The sequence below is a fragment of the Gymnodraco acuticeps genome, unplaced genomic scaffold (genome assembly GCF_902827175.1).
Source record: "Gymnodraco acuticeps unplaced genomic scaffold, fGymAcu1.1, whole genome shotgun sequence".
In the NCBI taxonomy this organism is placed as follows: Eukaryota; Metazoa; Chordata; class Actinopteri; order Perciformes; family Bathydraconidae; genus Gymnodraco; species Gymnodraco acuticeps.
The window spans coordinates 2,112,403-2,137,646 of NW_022990010.1; the positions used below are offsets into that span (position 1 = coordinate 2,112,403).

The 25,244-nt window shown below is 38.4% G+C and overlaps 1 protein-coding gene across 1 annotated transcript in view; it reads left to right on the plus strand.

The window, feature by feature from the left end:
- The first annotated feature begins 507 nt into the window (after positions 1-507).
- Positions 508-25,244, plus strand: part of LOC117544237 (adhesion G-protein coupled receptor D2) — a 66,752-nt gene continuing 42,015 nt past the window's right edge. The window contains exons 1-21 of the mRNA XM_034213118.1: positions 508-624; positions 719-755; positions 936-960; positions 1,702-1,923; positions 2,255-2,899; positions 4,961-5,158; positions 5,987-6,064; positions 6,251-6,264; positions 6,509-6,796; positions 7,492-7,603; positions 7,951-8,097; positions 9,110-9,212; positions 9,480-9,591; positions 9,934-9,989; positions 10,296-10,422; positions 11,791-11,894; positions 13,564-13,666; positions 15,023-15,176; positions 15,460-15,593; positions 15,915-16,030; positions 17,521-17,641. Coding sequence (XP_034069009.1) covers positions 720-755; positions 936-960; positions 1,702-1,923; positions 2,255-2,899; positions 4,961-5,158; positions 5,987-6,064; positions 6,251-6,264; positions 6,509-6,796; positions 7,492-7,603; positions 7,951-8,097; positions 9,110-9,212; positions 9,480-9,591; positions 9,934-9,989; positions 10,296-10,422; positions 11,791-11,894; positions 13,564-13,666; positions 15,023-15,176; positions 15,460-15,593; positions 15,915-16,030; positions 17,521-17,641 — 2,895 coding nt within the window. The 5' untranslated portion in view covers positions 508-624; position 719. The remainder of the gene's footprint in view (positions 625-718; positions 756-935; positions 961-1,701; positions 1,924-2,254; positions 2,900-4,960; positions 5,159-5,986; positions 6,065-6,250; positions 6,265-6,508; positions 6,797-7,491; positions 7,604-7,950; positions 8,098-9,109; positions 9,213-9,479; positions 9,592-9,933; positions 9,990-10,295; positions 10,423-11,790; positions 11,895-13,563; positions 13,667-15,022; positions 15,177-15,459; positions 15,594-15,914; positions 16,031-17,520; positions 17,642-25,244) is intronic.

Here is a 25,244-nt window from a genome sequence, read left to right on the forward strand (position 1 = left end):
AATAATGGCTTACAGGTGTACACCTACTTATTGACTTCCATAACACGTTTTGTCTTTGGAGTTCACTCCGAAGATATCTGTTGTGGATGGACAGTGAAACATGAAAGTTAACAGCAATGTCCTATACATTTATACTTAAAGTCGTAGTGTAATGTTTCTGTTGCAATTGTTTTTGCTTTATTAATGGTGGGGTAGTGTCTGGTTGTCACTGTCCTATTTTGGCATCTTTTCAGGAACTCCCACTCCTACTTTAGGCTGCAATCACTAAGTTGATGAATGGATTGGCATTAAACTGTATTAAGTCATTGTCCAAGCCTTCAGTTGCACCAGACCTCCTGGGACCCATTAAAGGGCCCATGGAGGTCCTTGAACCATATATTTGGCAACCCTCTGCTAGCTGCAGCCAGGCTACACCCACTCCTCTGTAGCTCCCTCTGCATCCTCCTCTCAGCAGTCCGCTACCGCCAGGGCTCCCTACTTTAGTGACGGACTGGTAGTAGACGCATACTTTACTTCTAAAGGAACTAAACAAAGACCGTTAGTGGTTGAATGCTGCGTTCACAGACACGACGCAATTGAAATGAAAAGACACAAAAAAGTGTTTTCCTAAGACGACTAATTAAGGTAAATATCGATTCGTTTAGCTTGTTATGCTTTATCAATATGAGAAAACTTAGGACTTTCAAATTGCTTAACATTAATATGTACGTTTTTTCAGGATGCACTGGTTATTGTTCCAAAATATAGGCCTGCTGGTGAGTACTTATTGTTTGTATTTACCAAGGTTTTCACTCCAGGATAGTTTTTTCTAAAGACGATTTGTTAGTTTGTTGTGCATTGCCTCATTTTATTAGTAAAAAAACTCTAGTTAAATGTGATTTTATATCCTTAAAACCTTCAGCAATGAGCTGAGCATAATGTACATTATTTTTCAGGTTTGTTTCCACAGCTTCATATCAGGTGAGTTACTTTCTATTTCTCATTTTATTTGAACACCAATTCACATTTAATGAATAGGCTACAGTAAACTGAACTTTAATACAAAGTTAAATTGATGGCAAGGTTACAGTTGAGACCAGTGGGATAATGTGTGAACATTTGATTGATTATTATAATGTCATAATTAGCAGTCACATTTAAAATTGTCCCTGGCACAAGTAAACACCCTCACCCTTATAAGGTAAACCTGTTTAACAGCTGGCATAATCTGATCAGCCAATTATGCTGCAACAAGTCAGTGTAATGTAGACATGGTAAAGATGATCTGCTGAAGTTCAAACCAATCATCGGAAAATGATGGATGAAGAGGATTGAAGTGACTTTAAATCAAGGATCAGGAGAAGTCAATGAGAACAGGACTCTACTTTTACTTGATCTATTATATCAGTAAACACTTCCCTAATGAGTTGAAGGAATCAATCAATATTCAAGTCTCCTTCAACATGGCATGATAATTGTAAAGTAAATGAAGGTCCTATTTAGAGAAAGACGTTTACTTTTGTAGATTTTCTTGAAATTTGATAACAATGTGCACCTGATTTTGATTGAGATTTGATTCAAGCTTGTACATTTTTATCATTTCAAACTTAATGATCTGAACAGGATTAAAAGGTATTTGGAATATCAATGTATTTTTAACCAATGCTCTCTTGGGGCTCTTTCCACCAGTTATTCTAATCTTCCTTTTGCTTCTTTGAACAGCCTTTACACTGGAAACTAGAAATCTTATATTCGATGCATACTATGAGTATGTGCCTGATCGCCTGAAATGGAAAGATGCAAAGGAACTGTGTAACCAGCGCTCTGGGGCCTTAGCCACTGTCTCCAGCTCAGTAGAGATACAAGAGCTCACCAACTTTTTATCATCCTTGAACATCTCTCATCCTGTGTGGATTGCCAGGAAAGTCAAGACACATCCAACAAGTAGGATCAGTGTGCTATTCGTGCCACTTTATAATAACATATGAGCACCCTTTGTATGTTGAATAGTAATCTTATTGTTTTTCTTGTCTAATACTTCTTTCCGCCTACTCACTGGCTTAACAAAAGTGTCATTAAATATGAAATTGTACTGACCTTCTGCTATACAACTCCCTCAGCCACAGTGAATTACTGTTACCAAGTGTTTACAGTAGGAATAGGACCATGCACAAAGTGGAAATGTATGATTAGTTTCTATCCTTTCCGAGAGCTGTTGTTCGATTTTTCCTTCACTAATGCTTCTTTCTTCTCTCTGTGTTGGGTGAAACCGAAGGTTCCTCTGAGACCCTGATCCTGGAGTTCAGTGGGCGCTCGGACAGCAAGCATGCCCGTCTCCTGCACAAGTTCCCCTCCATGGACTTAGTGACTGTTTGCACCCGTCTTTGCTTTGATCCAAATAGCTTTGGAATTTCCACAATTTTTTCTTATTCCATCCCGTCATATATAAATGAGTTCCAGCTCCGCGCTAACCTGATCCAGGGCGAGCCTGTGAAGCTGGCTCTGCTGGTTCATGGCATTCATGGACCATACCAAGAAGCCTTCAAGCACGATGACTCCTGGCACTCGGTGTGCGTTTCTTGGAGCCAGATTGGTGGTAGCTGGGCTATATTCATTGATGGCCGGGCGGACTTTAGTGGAAATGACCTAAATTCTGACAAGATTGGCCCTGATGGACTTTTCATTCTGGGACAGGAGCAGGACACCTTTGGAGGTTCATTTAAGAAGGATGAGTCATTCTCAGGGAGCATTACAGAGCTGCACATATGGAATCGGGTGCTGAGCAGCAGCGAAATCGACACTATGGAAAAACAGTGTTCACCCATTTCCTCTGGGCTGGTGTTCAAGTGGAATGGAGCAGCCATGGAAATAGCGACCTCCCTTACCAAGCTGCGGAGAGACGTCCCATGTCAAATCCCAGGTACATTTGTTAAGATGAAGCATGAGTAGAGGAATAAGCTGAAGGGTTTCCAGAGTCTAAATCTTATTTAATCACCAAGAACAAAGACAGTTTACACGATAACGACAGAAGAGACTTAAATCTAGCTGATAGGTCCAATGGGCTAGTCGAGCATTACTTTCAAATGTTGTTTACAGTTTAGATATTTTGGCAATGGGGCTGGGCGAGGTTGCTATGCAGGAATAACAATCACATAGAGACCATTTGAAAGTCATTTTGAACTACCGTACACACTTTGCATTTACATGCCATGATCTGAGCAGGCCTGATGTGGTTAACACCACCCATCTGGCATTCAATGCAGGGTACAATAAATGCTCATAATTAATTTCAGATACAACTCAACACAAATCAGGTCTGTCTCTGTATCATCTCCCTCAACGCCGACCCTGCTCGCAACTCTCCTATGAGATGCACTCTAGATTTTGGTCATAAATACATGGAAAAACCAAACTGTTAAAAAAAAATATGGATCACTAAAGCTTTTGTCAACGAATGTAATTGGAACATGGAAACAGTTAGATTGGCGAATACTAACAGTGATGTACACAAAAGTAAGAGTAAGTAACAGAACCATTACATATTCCGCAATTGTTTTTAAAAATACAAAAAGACAGCATCTCCGGGTGTGATAACATACCACTGCCAAGACCAACCTTTTTCCCCCCAATTGTTTCCTTTGCCCTTGATTTATTCCAGATCTTTTTTTTCTCAAGCTTAAAAAATTCCCTTATGGATAAATACAACTCTCCAGTGTTTGTAGAGACAAGTTGATAATTTCTAAATATGCCAACTTGAAACTGTATTATGTAGGAAAATAATTTTAGGGCCAGGTATTGGCTTATATTAAATGACTTGGATTAGGATCAGGATATCCTTTGGCTAATACCTTTCAAATTTGTGGCTTGCTTTGGAAAACGTATACACGGTAAACAAACACACTCATGCGCACACACCAGTCTATGGCACACACACATACACACTGTTTTCCTTTTCAGCATTAAGCCGTTCTAAAAGGTTTAAACGATTGAAGGGAAAAGCAAATCTGTTTCTTGCTCTCCCCCTTCAATGAATAGGGAATGGTGACCAAGTTGTAATTGGCAAACGTTAGAGTTCATAATGGTTCTTGTAAATGTTTTGTGAATCACGTCACTCAGAATCCCACCCTTCAAAACAAACTTCTCCCGTTCTGACATCATGCTCCCCGATGAGCAATGAGAACGCAGAACCCTCGCTCCGCCTCCTTGAACTGAACATTTAGAAAGCATATTGCTTTAGCATTCCTATATTGACTCTTGGAACAACAAGTTATAACCACACCAATATTTTTAAAAACAAATACCAGCTTTTATCTAGGACAGACTTTACCACAAACGTGACCAAAATGTTTAAAAAACTTTAGTCAAGAGTGATAATAGCTTCAACCTCAGAATCAGATCAGATAAAGTACTGCAAAGTCAATAAACACAAATGTAGAATAGATATATATACAGTAATAACTAAGTACTTCACTATATCTAAAAAATGTAGTTGTTTTTGGCATGACCACAAGCTTTCCCTAATCAAATAATAGCAGATGCCTCAACCAGACCATTTGTTTGATGTTCTACAACCTAACTATGACTGGGTTGTTGTTGCACACTATCACTACAATACCCGTACGGACAGCAGGTCAGAAAACACATTGTGGATCATTTTAAAACGCACTGACAAATTATTTACTGTGTTGTCAATGGAAAACATTTCCACTGAGGGGGCATTAGTTTAACAATTATATGGACATTTAGTTTTTTTTTGTGGGGGGGGGGGGTTAAATGAAAGAACATGTGATGTTTATTACACATAATTATGATGTGAAGTAATTTTTTTTATAAATCTGCCTGGAACAACATTGATGAGCTTTGACTGAGTTATGAATAAATAAGTGTTGCATCATTCACACTACTGTGACTGACAATGTGTCCCTCTTTCATTCTCAGGAATTTTAACATAAAGAATAACCTTCACAATTTCCTTCACTAGGAAACTTTACAGTGACGGACATTTTGTTCTTGGATTCCCTCAAAGGCGGAAATGCTTTGCAGAATCAAACATTCAACGTTGAGTTGTTCCAAAGTATGGAGCTTGATGAGGATTGTGATGTCTTTAACCCTTCCAGTATGAGCTCGGGCCGAGCCAAGTGTAAAGCGCCCAACAATGCCGTCTGCCACCATAAGAAAGGTACCCATGTTAAAAATGTCAATGAATGTTTATGACTTTTTTTTCTTGATGTCATTTCCTGATTTGCTCCGCTATAGTTTAACCTAAAAGACAGAGAAAATAGAGCATTATTTTAAAGGTCACCCATTATGCAAAATCCACTTTTTCATGTATTTTATACATAAACATGTGTCCCCTGACTCCCCTCTGTGTAAAGAGACTCTGAAAGTTTCAGGAAAAAAGATTTGCTCACTTTCTGTCCTGATCCATTTATATAAAAACATGTCTGAAAATGAGCTGATCAGATTTTGGCCACTTTAAGATGGCATAACGATGTTTTGGTTTGTGTAACCATTAGCCAATAACCAACCAAGGTAACCCCCGCCCACCTTATCACCTGAATCTCCTCCTAGAGCACCATTGTGTTATTTTTAACCAAATATCTCTCAGAGGGACGTGGGGAGTGGCTCCTTATTTTTCATCTAAAGTAACAGACAGAGAATCAGCACTTTTGAAACAGGGCTGAAACAGAGGGGTTTATGGGATGCTACAATGCATGATATGTTTGGTGTTTCAGCCAAACACTTCAGAGACATGTTTTATCTGAGACCTATAATATATTGATGAAAAACAGTATAATAGGGGGCCTTTAACATTACCTTGCAATTAAATAGAATAGTCCTATAAAGTATAACTATAATTAAGAATTTTAAATGATTACTTTTAAATGTTTACATTTGTAAGCATAGCAAAGATCCTTGAATATTTGGAAATGTCTAAGGCTGTTTGTGCTTTGGCTCTAATAGATTGCATTTTTTTTCTTATATTCGTCTATGTTTCTGTCTGCAGAAGTGCTGGCTGTTATCAGTGTACCAAAGACCCAACTATTCAGTAGATTGAACAAAGATCTTCTCATCAAACCTGTGAGTTGGACCCTTTAACAGTTTGGGAAAGAAAATCATCACTTTAGTGGTATAGTAGAATCGATGCAGCTCAAGAACTCAAATACAGAGTACAGTTCTTCTTGCTGTGGTAAAGAGAGAAAAAGGATACCACAACTTTGCCGCCACACAATATCTTTCTATAATTAATAGTTCAATTTAGTCTGTGTAGTGGAGGAAATCATGGTAATATATATATATATATATATATATATATATATATATATATATTATATACATATATAAATATGTGTTTACACTTTTCTATCACTGGATGTTTTCAAGTACTAACTAATTGGGTAATAATCCTGGTGAAAACGGTGTGCTTAGGAAAGGTTAGCCTGATCAAGAGGTGTGTCTATAGGGAATTAGTATTTTGGCCGTACTTAAACTTAGTTTTAGCATTTGTATTAATCCACCTTTTCCTCAGGTGAGTGGTAACAGCTCCTGGGACAGAGACCTGGCCCTGCTGCAGCAGCTTACCCAGGCTGTTCTGCAAGAGGTGGAGGAAGGAGGCTCTCACCTCCTCACCTCCAGTGATGTCCTTTACCTCACCCAGATGATTGAGAAGGACCTGACTGCACTGGCTGGTTCTCACTCTGCTGGATCTGATGCAGCAGAAGTCATGGTGTCCATCGCTACCAACTACCTTAAGGTGGCCAGTTCGATGCTGGAGCCCGGCATGGCTACACAGTGGATGGGCTTCACAGAGGACGGGGTAAGAGGATGGCCTGTGTTGATCTGGTCTGGATAACTCCCCAAACATCTTTGAAGTTGAATTTACATTTTTATAAACTCCCCAAAAAAAAAAAAACAGCTTAAAGGTGGGGTAGGTAAGTTTGAGAAACCGGCTCGAGATACACTTTTTGTTATATTCCATGGAATGCTCTTAACATCCCGATAGCAATGAATATCTTAAGTGCTTTCATCTGTGGAAACCGTGGCGCTGTAAAAAGCACGACCCGGCCCGGCCTGGCTAAAATAACTGGATGGCCTACCTGCCTGTCAGCTTTCCATCTGTGCACAAATTGATCTCGTGCCCTCATTGGTCATTTGCGCGTTCGTGTGTGTTGGAGGAGGGGCTCTGTAAGGATTTGCAGATTTGTTCCGGCTGTGTATTTTCAAATCCTAGCGCACTCGAGCTGGTTTCTCCAAAATTACATACCCCACCTTTAAGTGTAATCTTGTAAGTAGTCAATCCTGCTGGGAAAAAAATATGTTTTTGGGTAGTAACTTTACCAAACTGTCACTTTAAATATCAGCAAAGGCCTCCCACATATGTATATACATATTTGGTCCCATTTTCAGGGATTAAGCACAATATATTTTTTTCAACTTTCTTAACCCTGGAAAGTCATATGTTGTCCTCCATCAATAACAATTTTTGTTGTTGGGTCTGTTTTTCTTGTACAGGTCAGCGTGGGACCATTTACTATTGTGCAGAGCATTGACAGTCTCACTGAAACTCTTGCAAAAAGTCTATCTGCTGAGAAAAGAGGCTTCACTCTTTCTACCAAGAACATAGGTAATCAGAGACATCCCACTACACATCAAAACATATTGATTATCTGTCGGTCGCTTAATTCAAAATACAGGCTATTCTGACTTTTGAAGTTGTGTTCCACTCCTTCATCTCCTTGTATATGCTCTGCTTACACAATTCAGGGAATGGTTTTTGAAACACTGATTGGTCTACCATGTATAATGTTATTGATCCAAACCTGGTAGCTCTTGGCTTTGTATCACAGATGAATAAATTACATTACATTGCAGTTAGCTGACGCTAAATAATAATATGCTTGTATTTATTTTCACGGTTTCTATTCATTCTAATACTAGTAATGTCTATTAATGTGCTGTCTTTGCTCAAAGATGTTTGCCTGACCTGGCAAAAGCTGACTGAAGAGAGCCTTAGTCAAGTCTTCAAGCCATCTGCAGTCGGCTCTCACACAGCTGGCAGCAGTAGTCAGGATGAGTTGCTTATTCCTGACACTGAGCTCCACAGGATACATGCTCTGGGTAGGACACACACACACACACACACACACACACACACACACACACACACACACACACACACACACACACACACACACACACACACACACACACACACACACACACACACATACACATTCACATACACATACACACACACACACCAAAACCCACACACAAAAGGGACTTGTCATAGGGGCTAATCCACATGAAAAGGAAAACATGTGGCCCTGCTCTTATAATAAACGTAATGCAAGTTTTGTTACATAAACAACATGCATATGTGCCCATTTTTCCTACTGCTCCAAATGACACACTGTTGTTCAAAGTGAGAATCTGTTTCCAAATGGTATGTACCATGCCGCTCAACAAATGTGTGCCTGTTCATTCTTTGCTGACTTGACTTATGCTTGGCAATGTTTTTATTGCCATTGTTTTTTTTTTTTAAATGTAAGGTACAGTATCTGCACTATTTGACATATACATTTGTGCAGCACTTTTCAGCTCATTCATCAAATCAAACCAAAACATATATTGCATACACAATTTTAGCATCCATCTTATGGCTAAATAATTGTAGATAATAGCCTGTGTGCTCTATATCCTTCAAGCAATTGTAGATTTACATTTTTAAACACATCTACTAATGTTAATCACAATATCTGTTGAGTCACATTTAAATTGCACTTGATGTCTTTAAATTATTGAAACAAAATAGCAAGTAGGGCATTAGCAGCGCAACCATCCACCAAGGTCATTTCCATAAGTGAAAATATTGCTTGTATCTGCCCAAAGTCTTCTAGCATATGAAACTTTTGGGACTACATAATATTAATAAACCTACAATTATTGACAGAAATGTTGGAAACTGAACTTGGTTAAAATATACTCCTTAATTTAATGTAACTGTGTGTTTGCATTAGGCACCTGTTAGGCATCAATGTGTAAATGTTGTTTTTGAAGTGTTGGTGCAGTATTTGGTTCAATCAAGGGCAAAATAAATCTACTTGTCTTCTCACCTCTCTTTGAATAGGATATGAGGAAGTGATGTTTATTCATACCCACTACCGCCATTTGAGTGAGATTGTGTCTGACACACAGGAGCCATCACAGAGTCACCAGGAGAAAGTAAAAAGGTTAGCCGTATTCTGTTTTATGTTCTTAATTTTACCCATGCCCTTTGCTCTGATGATAGGTTAAAGTTAAACCACGAAACAAAATCAAGACGTTACCTTGTGTTCCGTCGTTTACACTAAATAAGCTATGCTTTTGCTTTGACTCTAATGATAATGAAAGAGTGAGCATAAGTGGATACCAGTAGTTTGTATTGAAGTAATTTAGTCTATTCATTCCCTCTAAGTCGTAAGATAGGTGTAAGTGGTAGCCATTTTCTGTTTTCCCAGAATTCTCCCCGGTCACCTGGCTTCTGTTGTCATATCAGCCACGGTGCGCGATGCCTCCAAAGGCCAAACCATCCCTGTGGCCGTCAATTACACCCTTTCCTCATCACATGTGGTACGGTCCATTGTTCATGGGAGTGTCAAGCAGTATAATTATTAAGCTCACTGTATCAAGCACACATTTTAATAGTTTGAACTGATCTGATTTTGAAAATGATGCGATGTAAATTAAGCTGCATATGAGTTTAAAGAATGCTATATTCTGGATTGAAACTGCAATTCCTGCTTAAGCTCACTTAAACTAAAACTCAACAAATGCAACATGTCACTACACAAGAATGTTCATCTCCCAGCAAGCAGCACATGTTTTTTATCCATGTCACTTTTGGCTGGCTGGAGTCCAAGGTAATATTCAAAGTGAACGAAAACAAGTGCAAACATGTGTTTCTGGTTCTAGGTGGAGTATTCACTGAGAGTTAGTCCCGTTTGTGCCTTTTGGAATTTCAGCTTGATGTAAGTTTGTCCAACATCACAGACGCATAAACAAATGTACTTTTGCAATAGAGACTGAGGCTGATGTTAAGAGGTAATAGTTTATTCATTTCTAGTACATATATACATTTTTTTATGTTGTGCAAATTAATGTTGATCACACCAAACAAATAAATAATCGACATATTACTTTTAATTCTAAAGTGAGATATCCTTGAGATTTGAATACATTTATATTTGTTATCATTTATTTCTTAAATGCTTAGTTTCTACACTCTGGCGAACTAATTGATGAGGTGTGTCTGTGCTTGCGTGTTCCCTGTGTAGGCATAATCAAACCAGTAGCTGGTCCAGTGATGGTTGCATGGTCACCTTTGCTGGCTCCGGGGTTACTTCCTGTCTCTGTAACCACACCACCAACTTTGCAGTGCTGATGAATTACTTGGAGTCCAAGGTAACTCAGGATATGTTTTGTGATGCAGTGTGTTAAATCATACTGAACAACATGTATACCTCAAATGAACAACATTTATACCTCAAATTACACATGTGGTTTATATCCTGTAATATTTGGTTGTTGCATTTTCCCTCATATGGGACACATTGTTATATCTAAATATAAATGTTGCTAATCTGGAATCTAAATCAAAGCTGTCATATTTAAACCCTAAAAATTGTGGATAGGATTTGTAGTACACAATTTAACCAGCAGGTGTCACTCCCAGTGTGCATATCCTTTTGAAAAAAATGCATTGGTCGAACTATGTTGTCTGTCCATGTAGAGCACATAAATGTAGTAAAATGAACAAAAGACAAAACTATTAGCGGTTTAATAAATTGTACATTAACATGGCATTAAGCGGTTATACAAGTTAAGTTGTGAGGTAAGAATTCAGTGTCTTTGAGAATCAAATCAAGTTTTATTTATATAGCATATTTTATAAACGATTTTTGGTCGAGCCAAAGTGCTGTACATATAATAAAAATAACCTACAGTAGAGACACTTTACAGCAAATACAACAGCACAGATTGTTCAGAATATCAGTATGAGAAAAAGGAAAAACATCCAGAGAAAACCCACAGTTTAAGGGGAAAAAAATGGGAGAAACCTCAGGGAGAGCAACAGAGGAGGACAGACGTGCAATAGATGCCGTGTGTAAATCGAAGAGATAATACATTTTACAGCATAGGTAGTCCAAATGTTTGGAAATGCATGTGTCTGTAATAAGAAGATGAATCTACGAAGATGTCAACAATCCTGTGGGAGCCATCAGGGAAGCAGCATGACGAGACCCAGGCAGGACCGCAGAGACAGGTTCAGCCACGACCCGAAGTCCACGACTTAATCCAGAAGTCAGGATAGAGGATCCAGGACACAGGACCACAGCAAGAAGATCAGCCTCGACTCCGGATCCCGGCGTAGATATAGACACAAAACAAGAAAAAATGTGGCTGGGTTAATCGGAACAAGAGAATACACAGACACAGACAGACAGACGGAAGAACAAGCACTCCCTTAGAATAGGTTGAGGGCAAAAGGTACCAAGTAAGAGAGTAAGAAACATAGGTGGAGAGGCACAATCAGGGAACAAGGTCCCCACTGGAGCCTTAGTTGGAAATTGATGAGAGATAGGGAGGTACGCTGTGTCTACGAATCGTAACACTCCCCGGCCTGTCTAAGCCACTCTACAAACCGTTTCCCTCTAATAAAACCTCGAGAGGTTAGAGAGGGAAAAGGTCATAAGATTGATCATACCTGTGATTTTAAAACACCTTCCTCCTCTCTCCCTTTCTCACTACAAAAATCCCCTTTTATCCCAGTGGAGTCCTGAGGAAGAGCTTATTTTGACCAAGCTGACGTTCATCGGCGCGGGTGCATCTCTGTGTGCACTGCTGGTCACCTTGATGCTGTTCACTGTGCTGGAGTGAGTAGCTGATGTTCCTATCCAGCTTACCTGCAATTCCAACTGATATGCTTAGTTTCTATCTGTTTGGACCATACTGCATACAATTCACCCTCTGAGCCCTTTTTTGTGATGCTAAATACATTCTCTTGATTTAAAGCAAGAGTTCAATACAACCAATGCATAATACTGTTTTTAATACAATAGGTCCACTGTATATTTAGTATTTCATTCTGACTGTCTAGGCTCTGAAAGAAAATGACTTAGCTTGTTCAAAGGTTAATCTTCCATGAAAAGGAGCTCTTAAAATCAATTAAACTATTATAAGTAAAAATGGCAATGTGGCAATCAACTTCCAGGCATCCTTATGTAGAATCTGAACCATTAGAAACAACTAGTACAAGGACTTTCAAATGTCATCAGATAATTTGGCTCTCAGGTTTATCCACCTATTTAATTGCATCAATAACATTTTAAACGAATATAAATAAATTATTGCTGCCTGCCATGTTGTAAATACACACTTCTCTGTTTGTATGGATTTATAGACAAAGCACTTGTTAGGTTTATAATTTAATTTAATTTAATTTATGTATAATAAATTAATACGTCTTGTGGATCTCCTCCTGGGCTTTGATGTGACACTCTTGTCCACACACTTAAAAGACAGAGATAACGTATTGCCATTGTACTGCTCATGCGCTGTTCCTCAGGCTGCTATGAGTATTGACTAGTGCTAATCCAGTAATTACTGAGGTCTACATGTGAGTCCACTCTGAAGGTTTATGGCCGCATTTTGCAGCCGTTAATTAACATTAGGGTCACCGAGGGATCACAATCAGCTGGAGAGGAGCTGCCCTGACAATTTATGACTGGCCTGAAGTCTGAGAGTGCAGCCATGCCTTTCACACACGTGCTGGTGTATGATGTACATTTGCGTACTTAATACACCATCAACACACTCCCACACAAACAGACAAAGTAGAGGTACCCATGTCCATAGATGGATGTGTAATCACACCATGAAATTATGGTGGTCGCAATCAGTGATGCAGATATGAATTAGGGCTAAATAGGCTGAACCCATCAGGAGGTAATGAGAGGGCTCATTAGAGGGTTCATTTATCTCTCTTAACTACATTCAGCTATCCATTTCATTTATGTTGCCTGAAAAGGAAATATTTAACCTAGTAATGCCATCTACAGAAAATATGTCTTCATATAAGATGGTGCGATGTACACCTTTTTGTTTCAGAACAAGCAGAATCCAAATACCAGTCAGATAAAACGATTTGCAATATGCTGAGCATTGCGATAGGATAATAAAAAAATGTGTTGCTGCTTTTTTTCAACTGAAAGTTATGCATATTGTCAACATGTATCTTATCTTATGCCCTGAAGTTCTCTGCTGATTTCTACATTGTATAACAATATCCTTTTTTTTTTTACCAACTTTCTGACAATCCTGCAATCACAAAAAACCCTCTACAATTAAGTGTAATGAAAAAGCAATTGTTACCTTAAAAGTGTATATTATACAAAGCATTATTTTTTATTTATATGATAAAAGGTCAACACTTGGTGTTTCATATATAAACAATAGTGCCACTCAAAATATTGTGATATAATATTTTACCAAAACTATCTACTATTCCTCTAAAATGTACCCTTTTTTTCATTTCATCCCTAGTATCCCCAAATCTGACAGGACGTCCATCCATAAGAACCTGTTCATTGCTCTGATCTGCGCCCAGGTCATCCTGCTCTGCAGCGGCTCTGCCATCCACAACAAGGTACAGGCACCTGATTTACTCTTTTATATCGTAGTAGTATTAAGGTGAAGTCCTAAGGTGAAAGTCGTAGCTACCTATTGTGTTTAGATACAAGGAAACACATTTCTGATTTCCGGTTATTAGAACGATTTTTCACCTAGTCAACTACTTAATAATTAAAAACATTTTAAAATTCCATGGCAATTATAGTACAAGCCTTTTGTAAGAAATGACTTTTAAACTTTTCTCTACCGTCTCTACAGTCTATTTCAACCCACAGCCCTGTTTTTTAATAGGTAGCTTCCTTAATGAGACTTGAAATCTAAATCCATACTGGGATCCTAGTAAAACAAATGCTTTGGCATTGGTTGTTACACAAGTAGTCACTAATGTGGTATCCATCAGCTAGAACACATGGTTCAGTCTCTCAGTAGTCGCCTGTAGTTGGTTTGACCCCTGCTCCTTTGACTCCAGGTCATGTCAGGGTGGGCTTTACCCCTAGGGGCAGCTGTCTGCTTGTTGGAAATTCATCAAGTGGTTTCATTATATATATATAGGATTAATGACCATCAGGAAGGTAATTTGTCAGATTTTAACAAGGTTTTGAACACATGGTTTCCAATCCAGAGCTTTTCACAATGAACAATTCTCGAGGGCTTCGATGTTTTGCTAAAGACAGTACAATATATTGTTGTTTCATGACATAGTTGCCTGGAGCGAATCTTCTAAATCTTATCTTATCTTATAAATCATATATTTTATGGATCGTATGGTATTCCTAATTGTTCAACCAACTCTAATTGTTCTATCCACTTTTGCCCCTCGTTTTAATATTTTCTGAGGATAATATTTTATAACATTCTTTAGTTCATCAACACTGTAAAATATTTGAGTATGGCAAATGGTGTAAATTATATAATAGTGAAGCCCTGTCACCTCATTCATCATCTACGGCAGTGAGTTGCCCATTTAACCTCTGACCATCTTAACCTCTGTTTGTATGCATTTGTTTCAAGAACAAGTGGAAAACGTAAAGGCTCCACATCCATTCTTCTGTAATTATTGTATTTCAAATGAGTAATTGGCAACAGCATTTATTAATTTTTTGTCTGGAGGTGTTAGAAGTTCAGTTCATTAGGACTTGTCCTGAGAACAGGAGGTTGGATTGCATTTTCAAAGTGAGAATAATTTCTATACAAAATTACGCTTGCAAATAAGAGTACAAAATGAATGTGCAATAAACCAAAATGGACACTAGTCTAATTATGTTTGTCAGATGGAATTTGCCAATTCATATTTTATTCTTTTTTTTACTGTTTCAGCTGAGATCCTAATCTGAATACTTGAATTTGTATCTGTCTACATGCTGTTTTGTAGGTGGCATGTACACTTGTAGCAGCACTGCTCCATCTCTTCTTCATGGCAGCCTTTAGCTGGATGCTGGTGGAGGGACTGCTGCTCTGGAGCAAGGTGGTCGCGGTCAACCTAAGCGAGGAGCGACACATGAAGTATTACTATCTCATCGGCTGGGGTACAGAGACTTCACAGAGCCAAATCACTCTCTTCCCTCCTGCAGTGAATGTCTATGACTGTCAAGGATATTGTAAAGTTATGAACGTAAAACCATTTAGATTGCCCCTTTTTTAACATTTTGTTCTGATTGACATGACACTGATGATAAACATTGATTACATATACCATATGTGTAGGAAATATATAGCACTTTTCTTAAACCATAATATGTGTTTGCCTCACGTTTGGGACTAATTGCATCACAATGGTAATTTCCCTTGTATTCCCCTCCCTCCTTTCAGGTCTGCCGGTGCTGATAGTCACCATCACGCTTGCATCAGCCTCAGGCAAATACTCAGCCGACGGCTACTGTTGGCTCAGTGTCCAGAATGGCGTTATATGGGGCTTTGCTGGACCTGTCATCTTCATCATCATGGTCAGAGTTCAATCCTAATCACAGCATGTAGTCTCTAAAATAGTAAAACAAATACAAGGCACATATAGCCATTGTGTACTTTCCTGTAGTGCTCAACATTAGGTTTGACAATGTAACCTGATGTACCAATAAACTACGACACAATGTTTTGATTTTTAGAAACCGCAGTCTTTTAGTATATGCGTCTCTTTTTGTTTCCTCTCCTACAATCTCAAACCCCTAAGGATGTCAATATGCATTTCTCACTTCCATATTTTTTTACTTGTTTCTTCTAATTTCTTTGTAACGTTGCCATCTCTTATTTCTAAATCCTTTTCTCAGGTGAATATCTTGGTGCTGACCCGGGTGGTGGTCATCACCATCTCCACAGCCAAGAGAAGGTCCATCATGTTGGCCATGGGCACCAGTCCTGTGGAACAAGCCTATGAGCAAATCAGGTATAAACCACAAGGAGGCGCAATTTGTCCTCTTGTTTTGTTTTTTTTAAAGATTATTCACCCAACCACAGGCCTTGGAGCAGACAAGCTTTAGTCAATGGGCATCAAATAAAAAGCAGCTGGAAGATTTTATATTGGATTTGTCATTTTAAAAAAGGGAGTCTCATTTATCAAACTATATAGGGAATACATTTTGAATGGATTGCATTACTGTTCATGTAAAAAGGCTTCAATCTTCGACCACTTTAAATGTTTTGAATATATCCAGTCTTTGTGTTCTGGTATCTTTCAGTGGTGACAGGATACACACATATTCCAATATTAGTTTCTCATACTTTTGTGTTTTTTTTTAATTTATTAGCAGAATATTTGGACTTATAATTGTATTAAGGGCAATTTTGTTTCCACATTTCTGAAACCTCACATGAAAACATTTGATTAATTGGAGATTCTTATTATTATACATAATTATTTGTAAGGATAAGAGCAGTTGGCATTGTTGTGATTTGAATCAAATTACTATGAAGATGGATTTGAGGGAGATCCTCTGAGTTAAAATGCATACAAAAAATAAAATGTGATTTCTCAGCAGCTGACAATAGCAGCGTTTTAACTGTCCGGCAAGAAAACCAAACTGATTAAAATTAAATGTACCTATATTTTTATAAAATTGCAAGGGATATTTTGTTATACTAACAAGGTGGGATGCACCTTTATATTACTTTATTTTGTAATCATGTACTACTTGTAGCTGGAAAGTTATAATAATAATGAAAATAAATAAAATTATGGTTCTGTGTTTGCAATATTTTATAAAAGCCATATTAAAAAAAAGGATACATTCATGTAAAACTCTGCGGGTGATCCAGTAGATGTTCCCCAGCAGGCTTACATATGATCCTATCAGTGAAAATCATGTTAAAGTGTTTGTGTTTTTTCACTACCTCAGCACACTCACTCACAGAAGGTGCTTTATGAAAGTTCTCAAAGCAGGCCTTGAACCATTTGGCACCCCTGGGTGGCAGCCGTTTTGGAAACTCAAACACATTCCTCCGCTGAATAAACTAGGACTTGCCGCCCGCCATGTCACACACACACACACACGAACACACACACAGCTGGTGCGGTTTGGCAGGCACCTGAGCGGGAAGATAATTCCACTCTAAACAGAATTAAAGCGGATTTAAGGTGGGAAGTTGTCACCCCATGAGCCTTTCCAGCCGCTCAGCGTTGTATATGGAACAAGCAGCCTGCCAAAGCTGCCATTTTTGCACAAGAAACCCAGAAATGTTGCTTGGGGCAACCAGGGAGGAAGTACCATTTTTATGAAATAACTCGGAATATTTATGAAAATGTATTGTTTCTGGTGTGGTTATGTTAATCTCCATCAGCTGATCAAAGAGTTTAGAGTTGAAATTGTGTGTGCTTGATAATAATTCTATGCCTGCATGTGTGTGTTTGTGTGTGTGTGTTTGTGTGTGTGAACACAGGGCTGCAGTGAAAGCCATATTGGTGTTGCTGCCTATCCTCGGATTGACATGGCTGTGTGGTGTCTTGGTGCCTTTCTCCATTGTTATGGCCTACATCTTCATCCTTCTAAACTCCCTGCAGGTACACACACACACACACACACACACACACACACACCACACACACCACACACACACACACACACACACACACACACACACACACACACACACACACACACACACACACACACACACACACACACACACACACACACACACACACACACACCAAATGAAGGCAAAAAAAGGTGACTACAAAGAAATGCATGCACCAGTATACATTTTGTTACAAAAATAATTAGGCATATCATCTGTTGTGTTGGGTTGCCTCCACACTCATAGGATTGAATCATTTTGGTTGATTTATTTCAATGCAAGGACTGACTGTAAATCAAACAAGAAAATGAGGAGCAAAGAGACACATTGTGTTTACAAATGTCAATAGAATTCTGATCGCTATTTAACAGTAAATTAAGACAGGTTTTAGAAATACCTGAATCTATCCATCTGTCTCTCTCAGATGTAGAACTGATGGCAGAAGAAATACAATTGAGTTTGTTGCCATCTAAATATGATTGGAAACAGCCATACGTCTTTTTTAATAATAGAAAAATGTAAGACTAAATAATGCAGCAACTAAAACTCATGAGCAACTTCAAATAAACTTGATCAGTTTATAGACATTAAAATGTTTTGTTTTTCTTCAATGAGAAACAGAAAGGTTTTCCATTATATATTGTAATTCCTTCCTTTCTCGTGGTGAGGCTACACAGACTGTCAAGGTTTTTATTTGTCAGTGACAAGGTTGAGGCAGAAAGGAGAAAAAGGAGCCTTGGTCTGGCTTGTGTTAAGCAGGTGTTTTATTTTAACAAGGAAAATTGATTTGTATTGCTTGTTTGACAATTTTTCCTTTTATATATTCAGAGGTCAGCATATTTGTTGTTATTTATTGCTTATCGGCATTGTTTTTCTGCTTTTAGTGCTTTAATTTTGTGGGTCGGTCTGTCACACATTTTGAGAAAGGAATACTTTTTTTAAGCCCTGCATAAATATACATATCAAAATGTTTCCACGTGTAGTATACCTGTGAGCATCACATCTCCATTCAAAAATGGCCCCAACGAGAAATATCGGTTTTCACATGGAAACCCACCTTTGTTGCCTATCTTCCCACTGCACTGCAGTGATGGAGGAGAAGTAGAGGATAAACATAATTCTCTGACTGGGGCATGGAGCCCCACGTTACCCAGCTTCCCCAGCATGTTCAGATCCCCCGCTGCAATTTGTAGTTGTTTTTTAATCAGCTGTATCTTTAATTGAGCTGTATATTTAACTAGAAAATCAATAGAGGTTTTAGCTGCAGTCTGATCATTAAGGAAGGCCCCTCGGTTGCCATAAATAGTTTCTGTTTCCTTCTCATGTCTAATTATTTTTTTCCATGTCGACAGTAATTAATACTGAAGGGTTTTCTCAGCTTTTATTATGACTTCACTGCTTCACATGTTAACACAAATTATGGATTTTGATTCCTGCACAAGCTTGTGTTCATTCAGCCTTCCACCCGTCTGTCAGCATTTATTCTGTTTGTATATACGCCTACCTCTCTTGGTCATTCCATGTCTATCTTTTTGACTTTGGCATTTTAATTGTAACAGTGAAAAAGAGCCATGTTCATTTATCATTATCTTCCCTCACGAAGCATTCTGTTACTCACAACACGTGTCATAATTCCTACATATTTCAAATTAAATTATGCTATTTATATTTTTACAAAGTAAGAAAGACGGTGAAGGTGCTTGCAACTTTGGCCTCGTTTTAAGTCCTCAAATATCTCTATTGCAGCACTACATTAACAAACCGATCCTAAGAGAATACCAACAGTGCTTAATGCTACCTCCTTTGAATGTTGTTGCATTTATGAACTTCTTTCATATGGTCAGGGCGATAACATGACCATTCATTCTCAAAAACATAAAATAACCGATATAATTTGGCTTTTGTGTGTGTTGACTGGGTTTCTGGGTAGCTGCAGGAGGCCTATGGTTATACCCGGCTCCTCTGACACAACCAAGTCACAAAGCGTCTTTGATAAGCCGCAACAGGTCAGGACACAACAGACACCCCACCGGGCACCAAGCTGTTCCAGCGACACACTCTGTTGACCCCACTGCTCTCTGCTCGGCATGGGGTGTAGGGACACTTGTAAGGGCAATCCTCAAAATCCTCTGCAGCTCTAAATGTATCCATCCATCTTGAACTGGAGTACTTACTGCTGTGCTTTGGCTGTTTCTGTTCACTAATTGAAATATTGTGGGCTTATTCTCCTTGGATTTGATGGCTTTTGATTTCAACTTTTTATTTGTTGATTAATTAATCTTCTCATATAGTTTGCAGGCCCCTGCATTTAGTTAAATCTATTGTCAGACTTTGTGATATCAGCAAATATCGTACTGTTTTCCAATCAATACATTTAATATTGTATCTGGATGAAACTTGTGATTTAGAGTGAAATATCTTGTTTGGATTGCACAGGAATTCATGCAGGTCAAACTATTTTATTCAGTATAATATCTCTAAATCCACAGTGAAATGTCTGAACTACTGGGATATATTGATGTGATTTTTCTATACAGAGACCATGGCCTCTCTTAGGAATCCTGCATATCCTTGATACTAAACTTGGTGATCTATATATATACTAACATTATGATTTGAATCATAAAAGCAAGTGCTGTTAAAGATCCAGTACATTAATTAGAACTTACAACAGAAGACGGTGTGCAATGCCGCTGATCCCTTTGGGAGGGAGAACACAGTTAAACATGGTGGCTCCATAATGCCTACTCATAAAGATGATGAAATGTGTAACAGCCTTAACAACAATACATGCTAAACCTGAACTGGGAGGCAGGAGATACAAATAAAAAAATAAATAAAAAAATGCTCACGTTTTTTTAGGAAATCGTTTTTTATTTGCAGCTGTTGTATTTTCAATGGTGGCAGGCAAAGCAACATAAAGCTTAAGCGGCAAGCCTTTACTGTTAAATCAATAAAACAGATAATGTTGACAAGCCTTTTTCATTGCACTCCCTAAAGCCCTCCCTACTCCTCTTTCCCCTTTATCCTGACAACACTGTCTGAAGTGCTTTTGCTGTTGGCGTTATTTTTCTCAATAGAGACCATGCCTTTGGAGCGAACATACTGCGGACCTAACACCCCTGCATGTCTTCTGTACTCTTCTCAGCACCCAAGGCTTTTGATTCATTAACTGGCGCCAATTATGCTCAGTTTGAGTGAGGTAGCATCCTCCACATACATGTATCTAAAACACTATCAGCACTTCATCACTCATGCACAGAAGTTGTTTATGTTGATTTGTGGCATTGACACAGCCTGAAATCGCACACATCATGTTTTATTTTTCCCTAACTACTCTGACAGTTATTGGGACGCATTTGATTTCTTTTTGTAGTTATTATATCGCGCATCTTTGAAATGAGCGGGTTTCAAATGACCTATGTTAGGAACATTTTTAATGTCTAGCTTAAAGGGGACCTATCATGCAAAATGCATTTTTGTACGTCTTTTATACATGAATATGTGTCCCTGTGTCAGGGAACTCACCAAGTGTCAGAAAACACAACCCTCTCTCTTTTCCTCCATACGCAAATCTCTAAAAACGGGGCTGCAACGGATCTGATACAGACTGATACAGATTTGAAATTGTTCTGACGTCAGAAACGGGGTGCTCCGCCTATATGGACAACTCTCCACCTATCAGGGGAATGAGAGGTTGCCGTGGCATGGTAACAACATGGTAACATGACGCTCGTGCCTCGCCCCCCTCCTTTTCAGGGGGCGTGGTCAGCTGTAGCTCATTTGCCACAGAATCAGCCCTTGCAAAAACAGGGCTGGAATACAGCAAATAGAGTGAAATGAGGCATGACTAAAATGCATGATCGGTTTGGTATTTTGAAAAATAAACTTCACAAGTTTTATATAGGTATGGCCCTACAATATCTTATTCAAGTATAGCATGATAGGTCCACTTTAAATTAAACATAGATCATCAAAAACACAACTGTAATAATGTATTTAAGTTTGACAGCATTTGGGGGGATAAAGAGTTTTAAGTTGATATGCTCAGTAGATTCTAACTTCCTGAGCTAGTAGTTTTTTATGAACATCTTGACCATAAATACAGGCATGCCTCATCTGCTTCCCTATCAAGCTAGAGATAAATAGCATGGTGTGTGTGTGTGTGTGTGTGTGTGTGTGTGTGTGTGTGTGTGTGTGTGTGTGTGTGTGTGTGTGTGTGTGTGTGTGTGTGTGTGTGTGTGTGTGTGTGTGTGTGTGTGTGTGTGTGTGTGTGTGTGTGTGTGTGTGTGTGTGTGTGTGTGTGTGTGTGTGTGTGTGTGTGTGTGTGTGTGTGTGTGTGTGTGTGTGAGAGAGAGAGAGAGAAGAGGGACGGGGGTCTCTTTTGGTAGCCCATAAATCGCTCCACCCTTTGTCATCCAATCTCTGGGCAATGTCATTCAAACCCCGCACTATCCATTACCTGGGTATAATAGGCTCCTGGCCATGCAGTGTCCATCTTATTATTAGGCCATAACTTTAAACTATCAATAACTTTGAGCTGCAGAGGGAGGAGGGGGAGACACATGAGGAGAGGGAGAAAACAAAGTAGAGAGGTGAGGGAAGTTCGGGAGTCGTAGAGAACGTGTTCGGGTAACTATCATCGTCCGCAAGTTGTTAAGAGTGCAGTTTGTTTGGTAACTTTGCAGGCAAGTTATTTGTCAAGAATGTGTCCGTTTCTGTTTCTGTTATGTCAGTTTGCCGCCTGAGGAGGGCAACCCTGTGCCTTGTCATCACAGTGTGGAAATATAGAGAAATCAATAAGAGAATTTATCCCAGCCGTTTCATTCACATCACATTAAGGGATTGTATTTGCCAGCAACTGATGACAACATTGTTTTCCTATTTCTTATGAAATGAACAGACTGGCGAGCGGTAATGAGATTTCAGAGTCAATCAGTAAAGCTTTAGAATTTAGATTTATCGTTTTGCTCAGGGTTAAATGTAAGTTAACCCTGTAACCAAAAGAAGCTGAATATGTCTATGCACTAACTGTGTAATGCTTTATTGGAAATTCTGAATTTCAGAAGAAATGTTGCACACAGTGTTGACCCTTCGTCACCTGATATCACCGGCTGGAAGTGGTAACACTATTTAAATAAGCATGAAAGAGCAGCTCTCTTTAAGGTTTATTAGGCACCTTTAAAAAAAAAAAAGTAGTACATTTGATCATTCAGTGTGATTGTTTTACTCATCATCGAAAAGTCCCAATTTTTAAAGATCACAAACTGCTTTTGTTTTTAAATTATAGTTTTGCATTATTTTCATTTTACACAAGTGTTTCTGTAATCACAAGTAGACGATGGGGATTTAAATGATGGACACATTCACATCACACCATTTTAAGCCAGATTAGACACCCAAGACATATTAAGTGGGAAAGCAGCTTTTTTACCTGAGGCAAAGTCTTAATGCAAATTATTGCTTCATTATGAATATTTGTTTTCTATTGAAACAAATACAGAACCCCCTGCTTCAATAACATACACTCACACACTTGGCTAGTGGAGCATGACATGAGAGTGTATCCAAGATATAGATATGATCAATACAGTGTTGCTCTGTTTATTGATTTTTGCCTCATGGGAGATTTGTTGTGTGAGTAAGCAACGCTTTTACAGCATCAGAAGTGACTGTTTGAGAGGGGGGGGGATTATTTCTTTTTTGTTTGGCCTTTGGCTCAGTTACTACAAATTGTATCTGTACTACTGGTGTAAGTGGTTCTATTCCCAGTTTAAAGTAAAACAAAAATGGAATGCATTATCACTGGCAGACAGGGAAACGCTCAGATTAATGAAATGCAAGTACATATTTTACAATGCAAACCACTTCTGATATCACAGACCATGGATAGAAAAATAAGATCAAATGTGATCTTTAAACATTTAGCATGTCATTAAATGTATTTCACCTACATTTGTTTTTATTTTGGTGGCATGATCATATAATATTATAAAGTAGACTTGTATTATGACAATCAACCATATTGTGATATTGCTTCAACTCTTCTCAACATCATTAATTTGGAGCACACAAACAAATATGTCACTGAGGTTTTTGCTTTACATCCAAGTTTTTCTGATGTTTAGGTCACTCTTCTTTAAGAGCTGATTTACTAACTTGATGAAATGTCTTCTCTCTCAGAATTGTTTCTACAATATTTAAAATTGATTACGGTATGGCTCCAAGTTATGGCATGAAATTAATCAACTCCAAAACATAAACATCAGTATCAGCCTTCTGAAACCAGCACATATTGAATTGTAATTCTGCTTAGCGTCTAAATATAGTTTGAAATGTATTTACTATATAATAGTAATAATATATTTTCCAGTATAATGCAAACCACAGCCGAGTGCACTTGATATTAGACTACGCTCAGACCCATCTCAATTGTTAAGTAATCGTTTTGTCCCCACAGAGGTAAAATCGTGGTCTGCACATTGAATTGTATCTTATTATCAGGGCTTTGCCAGGCCTGTGTCAAATAAAAGTGGGTCATATGTTTAGTTACACACAAAAAATACAGTTACACATAGTTTCAATAGATCACATTACACAATAATGCATTTTAGATAAAACTGTTTTTATAAAAACGTGAAAGGACTTGTTACAAATCTTAAAACGGTCCTCTTTGGATTGTGTGGGTATTTATTTATGCTGATTATATCTTTACAATTGCTAATAATGTACCTAAAACTTTAGGACGTATTTATTCCAAAACATTTTCACATGTGCAAGTGATCTTATGATATATTATATTTGTTTTGTCTTCTGATAGTTGAATTGTGCGACAGAGTACAAATAAAACATGTGTGATTGAGGCATGATGCTTTTTACGCGGAGCTCTTATTTAGGTATTTAGGCCTAACAGGACGCAGTCTAGAGTGAAAACTTTCCTATACACTATAAGTGGGAGAAAGTGTGCCCTTAATATTACCTTGAGTCAACCTGCAGTTTGAGGCTCTTGTAAAAGCCAGAGTAAAACCGTCTCCATCCTTGTTGTTGATCTAGATAACAAAATAAATCACATGTAAGTGGATCCATATTGGGGTCTCTGTTTTGCCTAACACTGTCGCGTATTGATCAGGTGTGATTTGCTGTTGTTGCTGTCTCTTAGCAGTTTGGTTTGTGCCTCCTAAATTCTGGTGCATCAAAAATATTCACCCTACAAATTATAATTGATATCCCTAACCCCTTACTGTCCAATATAGAATTGTAGAGCATTCACTGTTAAATTGACCAAGTAAGAAAAAACTGCAACAAACAAAAAAACAGCAGAGAGCAAAACCAGAGAGTAAACCGGTGAATGAAAGATGTTTTGGATGGCTTTCGCTGAGCATACTCCAAAAGTGTGTCTGTGTCCACGTATGAGCATGTACCTCCAATCCTACGAAGACCAGCTTGAATTAATGTAATTGTCTCATAAGTATTGTAACTGTGAGGATGTGTGCATGTGTGTGTTAATATTGTGTGTAACCACTTGTCACCACAACCCCCCTACTGACCAAAGAGTTGGAGTTATATTAATTTCTCATTTGGCAGAA